Source organism: Hermetia illucens, chromosome 4, assembly GCF_905115235.1.
Source record: "Hermetia illucens chromosome 4, iHerIll2.2.curated.20191125, whole genome shotgun sequence".
NCBI lineage: Eukaryota > Metazoa > Arthropoda > Insecta > Diptera > Stratiomyidae > Hermetia > Hermetia illucens.
This window is the reverse complement of record NC_051852.1, coordinates 152229602-152242116: the sequence shown is the minus strand read 5'-3', so window position 1 is coordinate 152242116 and position 12515 is coordinate 152229602. Positions and strand designations below refer to the sequence as shown.

Genomic DNA, 12515 nt, shown 5'->3' with positions numbered 1-12515 from the left:
AGTTTTCACTCAGAAGATTTTTGCGGTGTTTGCATTCCCAAAGTGTTACGGCTGACACCGTATGAAGGCGCATCACTGCCTCCACTAACACTTGGATAAGTATCCCTACCAGAGTTGAATCCGTTTTTGACTCACTTTTGTTTAGCTTTTTGTGAGTTTTCTTCTCAGTTGCATATTTTTCCTAGTGCCATGATGATGTCGGTTCGAACCAAATAGAGAGAAACTTATTCCCACTATTTTTGGTCCACGAATTCCTCTTTTTAGGCTTACCACCTAGGGTTAAAAAATTAAAGGGGGCGAAGACGGCTTACGGTTTCGTACCAGGGCGGAAGCAACTCATCAAACGTTGCCTCACCTCAAAAATTGTTGTTTAGGGTTTGAGGATTCCTAAGTCCGCATTCACTTGATGTTAGGTTGTTTGGTCCGCTCCGGCCAAGCTTCGGTCTGAAGTGTTGGCGGATTTACGTTCGACATAATTCGCACCCATATTGTGTTTTGCGAACTATTAAGAGGAGCGTACAACATCTACGGACTGCTTCGGTCACCCTGCTCTCAGGGCCAAGGTGAGGCAGCGTCTGATGAATTGCCTCTGCTCTGGTACGAAACCCTAAATCGTCTTCGTCCCTTTTAACTTTTCCTACTTTCTCGTGGCCTCCCTTGATGGGTCCTTATTCAAGCTTTCATGCAGTTTTTTAACATCGGGCGATTTGCTTGTTGGTACTTCATTTAGCGCACTATTGTTTCATCTACTGAGGTTTAAGGACGTGATGCTTGTCTTGATAAATTTAAGCAGATTAATGAATTTCTTTACAAGTCAGTGGAGCGTACTTTTTCCAGAAAAGTGCTCTCCTCTTTAGTTACTTTTTGCAGCCTGACGATCTTTGCTCTTCCTTCGTCGCAATCCGAATATTTCAGACACTTCCATTCAGGTACATTTCTAAGTCCTTGGTTGCCTTTTGTGACCACCTCAGCTCCCGTGTACCTGATGTCACCAAAGCTTGCTTCGGTCTGTACTCTCTTCTCTATGTTTGTTGTGGTTTAAGAGGTGAAGTATTAGATTAAGCCACTTTTTTCTCCGAGTGTTTTGTAACAGTAATTAGTGATCAAAGTTTAACAAATAAAGTCAAGATGATGCAATTTATTGCTAAGTAACACTTTAGAGTATGCCCTACACTGACATTCACTGAAGACGATTTCAAGCCCTTAAAAGAACTGTCGCCTTGGAATTTTGTCATTGCTTTGTACTATATGCATCTACCGGAATGGGGCGGAACTTGTCTCCTCGCATAGTGCAGTCTTCGTAGCTAAGAAAGGTTGCCTTTTAAGCAGTTCACATTCTTCATTATCGTAGTTTGATGGATCGGTGTCCTAAGACCTTAATATAAGACCCTTTGACAGCCTTAGCCACGGATGATAACTTAGCCATTGCTTTCCGCACTGGTATAGTGCGGAAAGCTAATACCCAAATGCAACGGCTCACTTAGCTATGATCCGTAATGAGTTGACGTAATATTTTATTCTGAAAATAATTCCAAACACTCTCAGAATTCAACCTCACATTTTATGACAGGTAGTATCTTCTGCCTTCTGTTTTTCCTGTCATATTCCCAGTCATAATCTCATCTTTTTCTCACTCAGATTCAAATTAAAACTCACTTCTGGGATCACCGTCTATCAAAATTAATCCAAAAAACCATCATCTCCGAGTGCACTTTAATTCCTTAACACTTCCTGAAATTGAGTCCTATCAGAAGTATCAAAGTATCCCGAATCAATCAGATCTGCATTTTCCTATTCAATGAAACCGGTTCGATTTAAAACTTCATATGCAAACCATATGATACGTCATGCATTCAGGCTTACATGTTTTCCGTATTCTTGCAAATATCGTGACCATGCCCATGATCAAAAGGTGGTGGATTGCAGCTTACTTGCTCCAAGATTCGAAAAAAATAACCGGCCGGGTAGGCCTGACATTGAAAAGTGCTGCTGGTCTGGCTGCTGCTCTATTACTCCCATTCCTGGCCATTCAAAAAGAAGGATCAGCCATCGACAGTAATTGAGTCTTAACGTCTTTCGTGACGAGTTCAAGTTGAGCTAAGGATGAAAGTAATGGTTTTCTTGTTGCATCTTTTTATTGCATCTGTCGAGAAGTGAATGGTCAAGGAGGTTTTAGGTAGGGAATGGAAGGATTTTTGAAAATATCGACTGGCAGGATTTCTGGAATGGTTCAGGATCAAGTGCTGTAAATGTAGCTTTTCTTCTTTTCTATTGTGAAATGCTGGGCAATATGCGATAGGGAAATATATCTCATAATTTTAACTCCAGTTGCTAGTTGGGGGTCAAAGGGAACTTTTACCAAATAGCTTCCTGTCCATCAAGGTTATTTTCGAGCCACTCTATCACTTGGTTACCTCCATTCGACAAACACAGACGGAATGCAATCGATACCTACCACATCCATTTATCAAAACTCCTCTGTCCATTGCACATTTAATCTCATTCACGTCCACCTCGGTCAATCCTCACAGTCGTCATAATTTAAACTCTTGCAACGGGAAACGTTAAAAATCGGGAGGGGTACCGATCAGTGTCCACTGATGATAGTCATCAATCACCCAACAGGAGATATGAAATCAGAAAGAGGTGAAGGAGTTGTGGACGAAGAAAAAATGCAACAGAGGTCCAACAACACACACCTGAGGAGTTAAGATGTATCCAATGTAAAAAGATGGAAAGAAATCAGTATGAGGTCCCTGAGTCCAACTTCTCCGAAAACATGAATCCGATGGTGTGAGCCTTTGGGTGTTATGGAAAGGGAATCGCGAGGACGGAGCAACCGTGTAGAGGCTGAATGATTGAAGAATGGACATATGGATGGATGGATGGATGGATAACTCTTCTTTCACGAGATGGGGAGGAACAAAAAGCGTCAAATCGATTTGACATACAACCAGAGATGATTGCTTGCGAGCTCGATATGAAGAAGATGAGGTGAGACAAATAACTCTATCAATAAGACTAATGACTTCTTGTCTCCCCGGTCCTTTGTGCTGTGCTCTGGGTTTTTTTTATGTCATTGCGAGCGCGAGAAGAGATTTTCGCCGCTCAAAATGATAAATTGTGAGGTGGCTTGAAATGAGCTTAAAGATATCCCGCGTTCAGTAATTGTTTAGATACATCTTCATAACCGTGATTTGAGTTCGGGGTTTCTGCTTTTTTGCCGCTCGCCACGACGTGAAGCGGTGTCCGCCGCACACTGGATGTGAATGAGCAGAGTAAGAGCATATAGGTATCTCGTAATGTTTTCCTCATAGTCAGCCACCACATGAATTACAGGTACGTATCTGCGGCCGGGAAGGTATCAGAAAAGAACAAATGGGGGCATCCAGAGGTTTAATAACGTGCAAACAATTTCAAGGCATTGTGTACGGTATGAGGTCAGTAACGTATTAGTGTAATTGGTCAGACACATCACAGTTCACCGACAACAGCTCAATCATAATGGTCTCCATTTCGAATCTGATCCCGTCCGCCGCGGCTTCCTCCCAGCCTAGCTGCATCTGAAAGTGTGAATGCGCGGAACTCCACAAATTAGCCATCGCATTATCTAAGCCTATCGAAGGTTGGACCATAGCCAATCCGGACGTGTATTAATATCGTAGTCAATATTAGCGGCCACTTGCCTGGGCCCGGGAAAAAAACCACTGGTACTGGTACTACCCTAATTATAAGGTGTTAATACACGCAGAAGCAGTTCTCTGAACGTTTGAAATCTATATTTTTATATTCGCACCAAAAATGGAAACAGTAGTAAGTAGTTGAAAATATAATGGGTGGAAGTTGGTAGCTAGGAATGACGTGGATGATTCTTTTTGTTGGGAAATTATGTTTTCGGAGTAATTACGATAATAATCACCTCATCATCATCATCACCATCATCATCATCGTTTTGCGGAAAAGCTAAGTGAGGCTGGTTGTTGGTTTAATTTTTATGGTTCCGATTTGTTTTTCTGTGTGTTTTTCCTTTTTTTCCTGACTTGATTTAATTTCACACATGGATATGGTGAGAACAGTTTTGATATTAATAGCAAAGAATAAGTTCGGTATTGGGAGGTTTTTTATGGAGAAGTTAAAAAGTTAATTTATGATGGTAACTAATATCTTTGGTTTATGACCGGAAATGGCTTTTGAATTAAGATTCTCTCCATTTGTTTTTGTTAGACTTTGTAATTAAAGAAGAATGTGAGGAGTACGTCTGGATTTATTAGTGCCTAGTTTCGTGATGCTTCCACAAGAATTGAAAGATGGCGTGATGTTGTGATGCTAAATTATTCCAATTTTCAGAAATCGATAGAACAATTTTGATGCTCCGGAAGAATTGATTGGAGGGTCGAAGGGCCTGTAATTATGTATTTTGCTGTAGGTATTAAATTTGGTAGGAAACATTCAGCTGGAAATCTATTTCCGGTCTAGATTTTGAACCCCATCAACGGAGGGGGAAGTCCCCCCTCCTCAAATCCCATGAGAACTTGTAGCAGTCACCTCCAAGTTCTGTCCCCTCAAATTGGGTGTTTTTTTATATCATCATAGTAAAGTTTGAATTTTCAAACCTATCCTGTTACGGAGGGAGGGTAGAGAGGCTATGCAATAAGAAAATAAAGGTCCCCCACTCCAACTGCGTTAACAAATTGTGGCGAATCTAAAAAAGTTCGGGCACCTCAAAGTGGGACTATCTTCTTGTGAAAATGGAAGGGTTTAACTTCGAACCCCACCCTGCAGGCGAAAAGGGGTATGAAGGGAAAAACGGGAGATCTTCTCCCTCAAATTCCGTCAGAAAAGCGCGGGGGTCACCTGTTAAAAAGGTCATAAAGTTTGATTTGGCAACGCCAATTTCGAATAGGAAGACGGTAATGAAGGTATGCAGGAGGAAGAAGAAGATCTGCCCTTTCTAAAACCGTTGAAGAATTTTGCCCTCCGTTGAAAAGTTATGGTGCCCTGAAAAAGGGCTATTCTCGTATCATGAATAATGGTAGACGGTCAAAGAGGCGGCCCCTCTGTATGTCATGATGCTGGTTGCCCTACCAATAAACTTACCGATGATGCGAAAATAGCCCGTTTTCGGAGCGCCGTAACTTTCTAAGGAATTGTGACTGTAATGGTTTTTTTGTGAGGCTAGAATGGAAGGAAGTTTCTTACATGCCCTTTTCCCCTTCCTCTTCCGAGGCGAGACTGGAAAATCAAACTTTACCATGATGGTATCAAAATACTCACTATTTGACGCGCCATAACTCTATAAGGGAGGCTTTTCGCCGCAATTTCTCAACAGGATTTTAGAGAGAAGCCCTCTATTTTCCTCTCAGCCTTTCTTTATCTCTGCGGGGATAACGTTCGCAGTCAAGTTCCTCCGCTTTGACATGTCATTTTGGAGTAGTATAACTCCTTAAGGGGGGATGACAGCTACAATTTTTTAATCGGATTAGAGAGGATGGAGCTTTGTTTTTCTTCAACATATACTGCTGCTCCTCTCTCCGTCACTGCGTAAGGCCAAACTTTGAAATTTTACCCTGATATTATAAAAAAAGCCTAATTTTGAGGGTCCATAATTTTTTAAGGGGGAATGAATGCCACAAGTTCCCTTCCCTCTTCTTAAACTTCCTACTGATTCCGGAAAAGGGATTGCAAGATCAACTTTTGCCAAATTTAGAATTGTCAGGTTAGGTTAATTCAGCAGGGGGAGCTGCAATTTTGCGAACTCAGGTCTTTTCTTACATCGATTGTACTGTTCCTTAAAATTGCTTACTAAACAACCTCCTACTTACTGCGTTCGTAGCCGTTCGCAGATCTGAGGCTACCTCTATGAGACAGAGAGTACGCAGATGTTTCGCTGAAGAAATACCTTGCCAGGTATCTTCGACTAAGGCCTGAGGAAGCCGGGCAACTTCATATTAAATGAATTCCAGCATCCTCCTTTTTCTCACATTGGTTACTTATTGCCAAGCCCATCACCACTTTTCTTATGTGGTTGTTTGATGAGCGGTGTGTCTATAAAAGCTTTACCAGGGTTCTCATGTCCCCCCTTCTTAAGAGACATTAGACTCTTAGTTTTTTTTCACAACGGTTTTCACTTACCAGAAGGAGTTCAAACGTCTTTGCTCAGCTGAATGAACCACTTGAATTTCAACCTTCAGGGTAGACTTAACAGCGGATAGCTTAATGCCAAAAACTGGCTCCGATGTCACCATTGTGGAGCCAAACCTTTGCCGGACCTGTCTGAAAGCCTTCTCATTGTTTGAGCGGTCTAGCATTCACGTCAAGAATGTTTCATTCGGTCTCAGCAGGAACTAAATGGCAGCTCTACCCAAGCTGGCTTGATATGGTATTGATGTCTAGGACTGATAACATCACGTGACTGCCGATTGGTGCCACTCCTACATTTTTGTCGCAAACATTTTTTTGCTGCCAATAAAATGGTATATATCTTCACTTGGAATATGGTCGTTGTTTCTCCGACAGTTCAGTCCCATATTTCAAGGCCACAACTGAACTCTACTCGTCTTAAATGGTGGTTGGTGAAGGATCAGTTGGTGAAGATTTTCAAACTCGTCACCATTTGCTGACTATTCTTCTTTTTTGGCGATTACAGCAGTATGAAAACCAAATGCTCAGTAAGCATCAAAGTCTTATGATGTTTGCCTAGGGCCATTTGTCGCCTTTTGATGCGCCAACGGAATAAAGCTTATATGCGTCAGTAGGTGCTTTCCCTTTACCTCTAGATTAAAGGAGGTGGAGATTTGGAGTGTCTGTAATGACAAAATGAGATTAGACGATGGTCTAACGACCTTCGTGAGCGACCGGAGACAACTTAAAGAGCGGAGCTGTCCCAGAAACGTATAATACTAATAATCATAAGTTGTGCAAAATTGAGGGTGAAGGCGTCCAATGTGGGTCCTATTTGTAATGACAAAATGTTATTTGGCTATGGTTAAAATACCGTTCTGAGTGGTCGGAGACAATCAAGAGTGGAGAACTGTCCTAAAAGCATGCAGGTAACTAAGCGCGTGTCGACGGAACATAAGCCTCAGTGTTTGCGAGCGAACTATCACGGTCAATTTTGTCAACTTTTTTCAGGTTTTGGAATGGTTCTCCAATCTTGGTCGCTTCCCACCACCTAAGATGATCTTTCGCGTCATTACAGTCACGGTCCGCTAAGTTCTCATCGTTCTTGTAATACGTAGCCAACTGAGCCTTTGGACGACCGATAGCAAAACCTAGCTCTGCCCATCAGACGAAATATATTTTCTTTTTTGCATTGGGAGGTGAAATACAATCTTAGAGACACTACGGGCTAAAACACCCCCCGTTATGGCTAGGACCCGGAATCACTTGATGTATTACCTTAAGTCAATGTTGGAGCACAACCCCGCTAGCTACCCTGGTGTCCGTCCTATTCATCTCCCTCTTTTTCGCATTGCGTGTAACGTGCTACTCTATTCCACGTCTCCGCGCTCTACATGGCCTCAATTATGACTTTCGGGGATACCTGACGTCAACAGGCGAAGACGCTCCCGTCTTATGCAGGTGAAGAAGGGGTAGCAGGCCTTATCTACTACATCCTTGCAGTCAGACAACAGTGATTTTCCGATTGTGTGTAGATGAGACAGCTGAGCAGCTGGATTAGGGTAATAGTCAACTTCAAAGCGCTTTCTATTGAACCACGGCCACACGTTTTTGATGAATTGCACGGTCTATTTATTCCTCTATTTTTCTCCTACGATTCCTGTCATACGCTGAGAAAGTGGACTCTCTCTTCACAAGCGTCAACTTCTTTATTTTTGTCACCTTTTCTGAGGTATATAGATCTTCCCTCAGCAGCATGGAGAACGATCGGAATAACTCCTGCTGTGATCATTACTGCCAACTCCGAGATGGCATGATAGGTAGACGCAACTCCCAAAGTCTTTCACCGTTGTATTTGCGCTTGGCACCTGCTGGATAAGGAACTACTGACATTCGGCGTCAGGTTGCAAATCGCATACATTCTCGCTGCAGTCTTGTCTGTAATGTTGCGAATTTACTCGAAGAAACTCATTTTCGTGTCTATCATGATGCCGAGGTAGTTCACCGCCAGCTTCCACAAGACCATTATTTCATCAACTTGAAGAGAGAGAATTGTGAAAACCCTCACCTTGGTCAGCAGCTAAGGAGAGTCCATGTTCAGCCGGCCATCTGCTGGCTCGCCGCATCGTAATTCCCAATGTGCGCTGAGCTTGTCCAACAGTTCGTGTAGCAACCAGTGCCGCTAGTTCAACTGGGGATCCAACCAGATGCGTTCCAAAGGTCCGCACCAAAGATAGATCCCAAAACCGCTCTCAATGTTACCTTGTCTTAGATCTCGTAGAGCAGAGCATGGTCTCAATATCCGTGAAAGAGAGCCGGGAAAGTGGAACTGATTCGCGAGCGCTTCAAGCCACCTACGTCGCAAAATTGAAGGCGCATCTAACGTTTAGCGTATCAAGGAGCATCACCCGTCGATAGTGACGACTGTGTGCTTCGGTCAGTTTCACCGCTTGGACCACTTCTTCAATCGCATCAAGTGTGGACGGTCCCGCTTTAAAATCATATTGTTTTGGTGAGTAATCTTCTACAGGACTTATTGCGCCAGTCTTGGCTTGATGAGTTTCCCAACCAGTTTCCCTTGAGAGGAGAGCGGCGTCCTTGCTTATCAGCACAAGCTTCGCAGCCTTCCAGCGGAATGGAAAAATACTTGCTTTCAAACATGCGTTGAGCAGCAAGTCTGACTTATACTTGAATACAGGTTTCAGTACTTCGCTAAGAAAACCATCCGATCCTGGTGCTTTTTTGTCCTCTATAGACAGGAGCGCCTTTTCCAGTTTCTTTACAGTAAAGTATGAATTTACCCTTTCTCGCCAACAACGTCCCTGCGTATCTCGCTGATTAGCGTGCTTTTTTCTGTTGATTCCGTCAATTTATATTCTACGGATTTCTCTAGCAGCTCTTGAAATCTGAGGTAGTTCAGATCTGAAACCAAACAAACAACATAAGAACCTTCAGTGGGCTATCATTATGGACGGGAATGTATAGGAAATTTTTCAAATACCGAATGGAACTGGATTAACCGTTTTTTCCCTTAAGTATCGAACTTTGGACAACTATTTGCAATTTGATATTTACCAAAAGCTGCCCATGATAGATAATTAGTTACGCGAACATTCTTCAGAATCTTTATAGTTTTTTTTTGAAAATATATGACAACGCACCTAATAGCTCGATTAACATTCAAGAAAGGACAAGATGTCACCATATTAATGTCTGCTATTTATGCTTGACATCTGGTTTTTTGAGTAATTCATGCAAATAACATTTAAAAATATCATAATTCATTGTTAGCTACTGAATCAACAATTTTTTTACTTAGCTAGGTATCCAAATCTCTGGTCCTATTAGAGAACGCTTAGTACTCATACGAAATAAAAACGACTCCTCTGACACCTCCCTAATGAAGACATGTCAGATATTTCTTGAATTCCCTATGATTCTACAAAAAAACTCTTCATAATTTATCTAATCGAAAATTAAGCTCACGGTCACATGTCGTTTGGCCGTCCTGACACAATACTACAATTACACGTCTCATTCTTCAGCAACACGAATCATATTACCATGCACAATTCATACCAGACCACTTGACATCCATTCTGGAATCGTTGAATTGCCAAGTTTTGCGCCAGCCGATAAGCCATAAAACCAATCGAATCCATCGACAAATCGTTCATTACATGTTCATAATATCTCGAATGCATTCGATTATAATAACTCTTGACATTATACACCGCAGCATGGTAGAATGGAAAGCTGATGAATAGCAAATACCCCATAATGAATACTACCAAGAATTTCCAGTCAAGAACTGAACACATACAAAACACCGGGTGCGCAAAGAACGGGTAGATACTCTTGTAATTAGATACTTGTCGTGTGTTGACAACGTATCGTGTTGATACCACGCTGATCCAATAGTTCATCGACGTAGAAAACTCCAGTATTTATAACTATTGGCTCTGATTGAAACGAGACCATCTATTGCTACGTGCAATTATGGCTCAAATGACCACCATCGACCAGTTTGACATGTCCCAAGGACAAACTGTAACTGAATACCTTTGGTCACATATACATTCTCCTAGTCTACACCATCCTTCATCAACAGCACCCAAGAATTTGTGTGGGTTGACTTTGATTCATAATTAGGAACCTCAAGAACGGCTAAAGCTAGCGTAACCAATCGACTGACCGACAGGCCACCTGTCTAATTATGTCATATCATATTACAGAGAAAAACTGTCTTATTGCTTTTCGGATATGCGTTTATAATACAAATCAGTTGAGGTTGGCTTGTATATGCTTCATTTGGAGCAAACCTGAGGTAATTATTTTGCCACTCAACACCTTTTCATTGCAATTTGGGTTTTTGTTAGTAAATTGTTCATACGTAATTTTTTGAAAGGAAAACATTTTGAAATTTGATACTGCATTGCGGTCGCTATTTTTAGAATTTAAGTTCATACCTTACACGCAGCAGCTAATTTTTCGATATTCTTCCTTTCAGAATGCAACAACATCAAAACAATCCAGGTGGATCCCATGGTTCGCGCAGACCAGATGGGGCGGTGTCTCCAGCTCCATCAGATACATCAGATTCCGACATATCGCTTGGCACCCACTCACCAGTACCGAGTAACCTTTCGCTGCAGCACAGTCCCGGTTCGACTTCAAACAGTGGCAACGATCGGGATGAAACCCTTCATTCGGAGGAGGAGAAAGTTCGTGATTTTACCAACTCTTTGGCAGCACATAATCACCCGCCAATATCAACAGCTGCCGCGTTCCGCATGGATCCGGCCAGTCTGTTTGCCAGCCGATATCTTCCGAATTTCCCAGGACTCGGGGGAATACCACATTTCCCCATTCAACCGACCGTGATACGACCACATCCCCAACTACCACCAGCCGTTAGTTTGAATGGACATCACATGCATGCGTTACCTCACCCCTATGCAAGCTTGCCGCCTCCTAAGATACGGGTTAATTCGCCTGAGAAGTTGAACTCGAGTGCAGCGGCAAATCTGCATTTGCACCGAACTGCATCATCGTCGCCGACTACCATTCAGGAGACAACGCAGCCACCACATTCAGGACATCAGCTGCTGCATAGACCGTTCTCGACATCACCGCAACCACCTCCACCGCCTGAAGTGACGTGAGATTGTCCAAAGTGTAAATTCGACGAAAACGCTATTTAGCGGCATTTTTCATTTGATATTTCCCATTTCCCATCCTTGTAGAGCTATGAGATAGATTCCCCTCCTCCAAAGCTACCGTCATCCCTTCGTGGCGCCAGCTCCTTTCATTCTTTTTGTAATTTATATTGCAATGTAATTATATGAGAATATTATATTGAACGTAAAAAAGATAGAGTTGCTATTACTATTTGCGGAGTAGATGTTCTACAGAGGCACAAACGGAACACTACGCTCCTATTATAATTATAATATATTTATATTTTAAGAGCACTTAACCTTATTAGTCATACTAAAGTGAAGTGTAATAAATCAATTGAATAATAAAATATCTTAAGTTGCATAGAATCTGTTTCTGTTTTCAATAATCATTCGGAATCTCTGTCTTTTAAATTTATGGTAATGTTACTTTCAAGAATTTTGTAGATCTTGACCTCGTTTTCGCTGAACGTTTATAAGGTTTCGTTTGTAAAACAAAATCTTATTAAAATCGGTTCAATGTCTGTCTGTCTGTGTTTGTTTGGCGATGGAAGCTGGATAGTTTCAAAAACTACCGTTGGCTCCTGCCAAACGGTTATGTGAGACTCTTACCCACTAAAACTACCTCCTGCTTCCACTCACCCCGCGGGACTTCCATATGGTATCACGTCGCGGGACTAAGTCAGGGTTTATCCTGCGCTGGTGTCCACGTTCGTGATCCTCTGTCGTTCATTCTTCCAGCTGAATTCTTCCTGCCTAAGCTACTTATAGATGGCTGCTAGTACCTTTTCGACTTCAGTCAATAACGCCTTCGACTTCAACATATATTGAATGGTGTTTTCTGCTTCCAAGTGCTCCTCGGTTGTAGCTTCCAGGCCTCTGAGCTGCGAATCTCGGACAATATTCCCGCACTTTGAGCAAAATGGCAAATAATCATGCCCAAATTGGTAGAGATATGCTCATTAACCTCCATGTCGTGTCAAAAGCTGTCTTAAGTCGAACCCTACTTCACCGTGTGGTCGTTCGATCCAATTTCGAGCAGTCGTTTTCTGACTCTACTCACCTCTCCTACTATTCATCTTTAGTTTCAGTTCTTGCAAGCTGCCGCCGACGGACAGGAGTTACTCCGGTGAGGTGCGCGTGATACGCTCCAATTTTTCTCTTATTTATTGGGGTATTTATTTGATCGAACTGATCACCCTGGAAATGAGAAGT

The 12515-nt window shown here is 42.3% G+C and overlaps 1 protein-coding gene across 1 annotated transcript in view; it reads left to right on the top strand.

Moving 5' to 3' along the window:
• LOC119656076 (protein Optix) overlaps nt 1–11658 on the top strand; it is a 53639-nt gene extending 41981 nt beyond the window's left edge. Inside the window, exon 4 of the mRNA XM_038062357.1 lies at nt 10631–11658. Within this exon, the coding sequence (XP_037918285.1) occupies nt 10631–11285 (655 nt within the window). The 3' untranslated portion in view covers nt 11286–11658. The remainder of the gene's footprint in view (nt 1–10630) is intronic.
• The last annotated feature ends 857 nt before the right edge of the window (nt 11659–12515 follow it).